Below are 6882 nucleotides of genomic sequence, written 5' to 3'. Positions count from 1 at the left end.
AGTAGTTTAATGTTCCAAGCTCGCTTCTTTTTCAAATAGAGCCTAATAAAAGAAATGAACTTCCACTAAACGAACACATTTACATAAATTTCAATCACATAATACTGACTAAATCAATTATAGACCAAGATGTTGAATTCTACTAAGAAAAGTATAACACACTTGTAAACCGAGTTATAAATTAAAACTTTCCCAACCTCCAATATAATCAACATATATTAGTCTATACTTTATATGTAGATTGTAGATATGCTCCATTTGACGCAGCATGTCCAATCCTTATTCAACAACTTTCTTATTGCTTCTATGATCCTACCAAATGTTGTAGTCGTCCTTTAGTGCTACCATTACGCTAGAGTTTATGGATTTTCACAAACAAATTTCTTTTTAAAGTCGAGTTAATGGGTCTAGAACTTCGTCACCATCTAGTCATCAATATACATATTAATCTATATGTGAACATGCTTAGCTTCACCTGACATCTCCAATCCCTATAACAAATTTCTTTCTTTTTTTTTTTTTTTTAAAACAAACAGACATCCATTGATATAAAAGATCAGTACAGAGAACATCAAATAGAAAGGAAGGAGGGGATACTCCCCACTCCTTACGGTCGGCAATGAGTAAAGCATCCCTAGCGAGTAGGTGAGCTGCTTTATTCGCGGACCGTTTGGCAAATACAAAGCACAAACTATGAAAGTTTAAAGCTAGGCATCTAATGTCGGACAGGATAAGGTCGAGATAGGTGCAACCATTGGAATTCTTGATACCTTCGACCACTAACAGAGCATCTGATTCGATCTGGATATTGTCCATGCATCTTGACTTGAGCCATGATAGAGTTTCACGGATCGCGATGGCTTCAGCAATCTTTGCATTGTGATAACCTCTGAACTTAAGCTGGAGCGCTGCATGGAAGGATTCTTCATTGTCTCGAACTAGACAGGCCACCCAGTGGATTTGGAGTTGGCATCATTAGCAGCATCAACATTCACTTTTAAATAACCAGTAGGTGGGGGCTGCCAAGTGGTTGTGGAGGTGGCAGCAGTGGGAGCATGGGTAGACGATTGAAGGGACCTCCAGGTGCTAAGAAATGAAGCAGCATGATCAAGAATTCTGGGAGGTAAAGACGGGCCGTTGTTCCAAACTTTGTTGTTTCTTTCTTGCCAAATCATCCAGCATGAAGTGAGGAGCAGACCAAAATAATCCGTGGACAGCTTTTCCATATTTCTCTCGAGCCAGGTTGTGATGTCCAAGTTGGTGCCCATGTAGATATCATCAAATGTGTTCCAACATGACATTGCGACCTCACAGTAAATGAGAACATGAGATGTAGTCTCCACTGCCTTTGAGCAAAGGGCACAAAGCTGGGGGCAATCAACCTTCCTTGAGATCAAGTTCGAGGCTGTTGGGAGAGTGTTGCTGCAGGCTTGCCATGTAAACATCTTGACCTTCGGGGGAATAGAGAGGTTCCAGATCTTTGTCCATTTGAAAGGCTGGGGCAACGAAGGATAACCAACCAGATATTTGTAACAGCTGCGCACAGAATATATACCTTCCTCCTTTTTTGTCCAGATGATTCTATCTTCATGGTTCGACATTGGCAGAGGGATGCTAAGAATATTATCAATGTCCTCTTCATCGAAAATGTCGTTCAATATGTCTACGTCCCAACCCGAATTGTCGAGGTGCATGAGGCCTAAGACTGTGCCATCACTTAGGTGGGTGGGCATAACTGTTTGGATGAAGGGATGGGGGGCTTCGACCAACCAGGGGTCCTTCCATATATTGATAGATGTGCCGTTGCCCACTCTCCAACTGCAGTTGTCATTGATCACTTTCTGGGATGCAAGAATACTACGCCAGACAAATGATGGATTGCTCCCCAAACTAGCATCGAAAAAGGAACAGCTCTTGAAATATTTAGACTTGAAAACTCTTGTGAGTAAGGAATCAGGGTGAGCAATAAACCTCCAGGCCTGTTTGCCTAGGAGCGCCAAGTTAAAATCACCTATCCTCCTGAAGCCCATACCCCCTGCAGACTTGGGGTAACATAGATCCTTCAAACGTTTCCATTTGATTCCTTTACCCCTTGAACCTTGCCCTCTCCACCAGAAATCATTCACCGCAACTTCAATGCTATTACACAAGGTTTTGGGGAGATGAAAAATGCTCATGGCATAGGTTGGGATTGCTTGAAGCACGTTCTTGATGAGGACTTCCATGCCTGCTCGTGATAGAAATTTGTTGTTCCAGCTGCAGATTCTCCCAAGAATCTTTGCTTTTATGAAGCCCAAGATTTCAGTCTTACGCCTGCCAATAAGGGAAGGAAGGCCGAGATAGCTACCCCTGTGGCTACCTTCACTGATGCCAATAGTTTCACAGACAACCTCCTTAGTAAGGGGATCAACGTTTCTGCTGAATTGGAGCGCTGATTTATTGAAGTTTATAGTCTGCCCAGAAGCCGTAGTGAACTCCTCCAGCGTGGCTTTAAGAGTGTTGATCTCAAGAGAATTAGCCCTGCAAAACACAAGACAATCATCTGCGAAGAACAGATGGGTTAGGGCCGGAGCATCTCTGGCAATGACAATTTCGTGTAGCCCACCAGCTTCGACTTCTTTGTGAATAAGGGCACTTAGACCTTCCATAACTAAAATGAAGAGGTAAGGGGAGAGGGGATCCCCCTGCCTTAGGCCTCTTTGAGGAGTGACCGAACCGATGACAGAGCCCTCTTGTAGAATAGAGAAGCTGACAGAACTTATGCAGGCATAGATAAGATTAACAAAATCAGCATGGAACCCCAGTTTACCTAGAATGCCTCTCACAAGGTCCCAATTAACCCTGTCAAAAGCCTTGCTCATGTCTAACTTAAGACTGACCATTCCCCCCTTTCCTTGGGATTTCCTATTCAAGAAGTGGTGTGCTTCATATGCAAGGAGGATATTATCAATGATTAGCCTCCCTAGGACAAAGGCACTTTGGGAGCTTGAGATGATAGAAGGTAACAAAGGCTTTAGTCTGTTGGCAATGGTCTTAGAAAGGATTTTATATAGGACATTACAGAGGGAGATAGGTCTCAGATTAGACATGGTTTCGGGCTTGGAATTTTTTGGAATTAGGACAATGTGAGTGGTGTTGCTGCCAATGGGAAGCTGCTTGGTTAGCCTAGCCGTCTCACAGAAATTTATCACATCCCTCCCGATAATATCCCAGTAATGTTGGTAGAAACCAGGGGTGAATCCATCGGGTCCAGGGGATTTATCATGCTTCATTTCAAAGAGGGCCTTTCTAATTTCCTCTCCCTCAAATTTCCGGTTAAGGATCAGATTTTGAGCCTCGCTGATACTACTCTCAATACTTTGGATAACAGGGGTTATGTCACACTCAGAGGAGGTAAACAGAGATTGGAAATAATTCAAGATAAGGGCATTTAGTTGATTACCATTGTCAACCCATGATCCTGCATTATTCTTCAGCCTGCGAATAGTGTTCACTTGCCTTCTCCTCCTGACCGCGTTGTGAAAGTAAGTGGTGTTAAGATCTCCATCCTTATACCAGTGCTGTTTGGCACGTTGTTTCCAAAATGAGTTTTGTTGGTCCAGAGCCTTTAAATGTTGGTACTGTGCCTCCCTGAAAAGAGCACATCCCCTCTGATCTGTTCTAGGCTTAAGGTAGGACATTCTCCTCTCCCAATAGTTGATGCGCTTCTGGAAATCTTTCGTGAACATTTTTCCCCAATGCCAAACCGCCTTGCCACATCTTTCAATTCTGTCAAGGAGGTTGAGACCGAATGAGTTTGACCAGCTCTCAATGACCACTTCACGGCACCTGGATTCCTTGAGCCAAAGATTCTCGAATTTGAACTGACGATGACGGGGATGGCGGTGAACAGAAACAACATTAAGAAGAAGCGGGAGGTGGTCGCTTCTAAAGGAGATGATGGAGCAGGCTTTAGCTTCTGCGAATGCGTCTTTCCAAGAATCATTGACGAGGATCCGATCAAGTTTAGCTTGGATCCAATTAGGCCTACCTCTTGATTTCTCCCAAGTGAGCTGATGACCAGTGAAAGGGAAGTCAGAGAGTCCACTTGATTCCACCGCCTCACCAAAGCCAGGTAGTCCACCACTCTTCTCATCTGGATTCAGGATGTCATTGAAATCGCCAATAATAGCCCATGGAAGGTTGTCTTGGGATGAGAGGTGCTTAAGCAAGTTCCAACCGATGTGCCGCCTATTCCGATCTGGCTCGCCGTAAAAACCAGTAAGGCGCCAGTAAAGTTCACTGTCATTGTGGGAGACGATCGCGTCGATGTGTCTGTGCGAATAGCTTTTGATTTTGAGCATTTGACTGTGTTTCCATAAGCATGCTAATCCACCACTGTGACCCACATTCTCAACAACTAACAGGCCTTCAAAGCCCAACCGCCTCTTGATGGGCTCTAACTTGTTCTGACCCACCAAAGTCTCAATAAGGAAAACAATATTTGGCTTCTTGTTGTGGATGAGATCCACAAGGACTTAAACCGACGTGGGATTGCCTAGCCCACGACAGTTCCAGGCTAAGACACTCATTGATCTTGGCGGGCCTGGGAACCAGAGCCCGCCTCCAGCAAGTTTTTTTGGTCCATCTCATCAGTAGTGAAGTCCATCACCATAGCAGAAGCCCGTTCCGGCCCATTAAGAAAAGGCCCAAAATCCTCGTGAGATCTTCTTCTACTTCTTTGTTCTTGAATGAGTAGGCCCAGAACAGAGGTACTTGGTTGACTAAGAGGGAGCGTTTCAGCCGCCACAATATGGGCATTAAATGAGGATTCCTCGAGCGTGGCAGTCGCATTAAAGATAGCCTGGGGTGCTGCGCTCTGGTCATTACCCAGCGTGTAAGCCGAATCAGGAACAGTGCTTTGACCAACGGTAACCTCGTACCTTGGGAAACCCGCCTGAGGATGAACATGCTGATTGTCGCTGGTAGGAGTGGCGGCCGGAGATAGGGTTTTTGCAGGGCGTTCGGATAGGATCCATTTATTACCAGATGATTGCATGCGCCTTCCCCCTACTCTGAGTTCGGGGCCGTAGGATCTGATGCATTCATTCTCCTCGAGTTGCATGGGGCAATAGCGTTCTCCGTGGCCTATTCTTCTACAACTGAAACAGAAAGTTGGCAAACGTTCATACTTGCATTCCAACCTCAAGTCCTCTCCTGTGGACAAAGTGATGGTGAGACCTTTTTTTAGGGGCTTTGTGACATCTAGCAAGACCCGGATCCTGATGAAGGCGTTCCATGTGCCATCAAAGTTGGTGATATCGGCTTTCACGAACTCACCCAGACTGTTGCCTATCTTTTCTGCCGTTTGGATGTTGATAAGCTGCCTTGTTACTTTGTGTATTTGGACCCAAAACTCAGCCTTGGTGAGGTCAACATCCAAGGGATTTTCTTGGTTGCCAAGCTTTTGCAGGATGAGGAGGTTTTGTTCATAAGAGCAAGGCCCATCTTCCAAAACCCTCAGCATATCTTTCTCATGGAAGAAAATGAAGACAAACAAGTTGGTTTGGATCTCTTTAACCATCATACCGCGTTGTGGACGCCAGATCGTGCCTATGGTGTCTCTCATGAAAGGGAACTTGACCTGCTTTTCCGTGAAGACAGTGCCGACCAACGCGAAGGCGTCATCGTCAAGGAGGGAAGGAAGGTCTTCAACATTAATGGGAATGTTGATGTCGTCGCTGTCCTGGATGGTGAGGCCTTCATAGTGAGCTGTGAGTGAATCATTGGCATGACTAGAGGAAGCCATTTGTTGCTGAAGGGTAGGAAATCGTATTGGTGGGTGATAGTTAGAGTACAGGGATTTCAGGCTGGGCATGTGTTGGGGGATGTCTTGGGTTTTAAAGTCCAGAGCAAAAGGGTTCATAAATGCAGGCACACCAACCACCAAAAAGAACAGGAAGAGGAAACAAAAGCAGAGATTAAATGCAGGCACACCAACCACCAAAAAGAACAGGACAGGGAATCAAAGCGGAGATATAATGCATTAAAGGGAGGGCAACAACCAGAGGAACCCGGATCATGGGGGAAGATGAGTAGAAAGCTTGTTAGACAACAAGAGAGAAAAACTTGTTAACATGAACAAGAGAGAGGGACCCCTAGCTTTTTCTTTTTAATATTTTGTATCTATAAATGTCAATTTCACATTCTGTCCCCTATAACAAATTTCTTAATTATTGCTTCTACTAAATGGTGTAGTTGTCCTTTGGTGCTCCAATTGCACTAAACTTTATGAATATTCACAAGTGAATTTCTTTAAAAAATTAAGTTAGGCTTCGAAATTCATCATCACCATTTAGTCAATATACATATTAATCTATATGTGTGTTCAGCTTCACGTGATATGTACAATCCTTATTCAATGACTTACCAAATGACGCAGTCATTCTTTGGTGCTCCCATCACACTAAACTTTGTGAATATTCACAAACGAATTACTTTCTAAAATCAAGTTAATGGTTCTAGATCTTTTTCACTCTCTAGTCAACATATTAATCTTTATGCGCTGACATATCCAATTCATATTTAACAACTTTCTTACTGCTTCTATCAAATGGTGTAGTGATCTTTACGTGCTCCTATTACACTAAATTTTATGAATAGTCACAAGCGAATTGCTTTCTAAAATCACTCGGCAAAATCCATTCTCGTAGCATACATACGACAAGTGGATGACAATTTCATACCTTTAAAATTTTGTTGAGGTAAAGAATTTCGTTTTCTGTAAACCAAAAGGGACTGAATAAACTTCATTATGAGTAACACTTGTCTAAGATCCGTGAAAGACGGGTTTCAATTCGTGAGAAGGGTTGGATTTTTGATTAATGTGTCAGATCTTTGATA

At 43.6% G+C, this 6882-nt stretch overlaps 1 protein-coding gene across 1 annotated transcript; it reads right to left on the bottom strand.

Moving 5' to 3' along the window:
- Nucleotides 1–938: 938 nt before the first annotated feature.
- Nucleotides 939–5788, bottom strand: LOC116023434. The gene is made up of 2 exons (XM_031264435.1): nucleotides 4652–5788; nucleotides 939–4448 (listed from the first exon to the last, which is right to left on the bottom strand). The coding sequence occupies exons 1-2, from the start codon at nucleotides 5786–5788 to the stop codon at nucleotides 939–941; spliced, it is 4647 nt and encodes a 1548-aa protein (XP_031120295.1).
- Between the last annotated feature and the right edge of the window lie 1094 nt (nucleotides 5789–6882).

Source organism: Ipomoea triloba, chromosome 6 (assembly GCF_003576645.1).
Source record: "Ipomoea triloba cultivar NCNSP0323 chromosome 6, ASM357664v1".
NCBI lineage: Eukaryota > Viridiplantae > Streptophyta > Magnoliopsida > Solanales > Convolvulaceae > Ipomoea > Ipomoea triloba.
The sequence above is the reverse complement of the archived record's forward strand: the minus strand, read 5'-3'. Positions and strand labels throughout refer to the sequence as shown.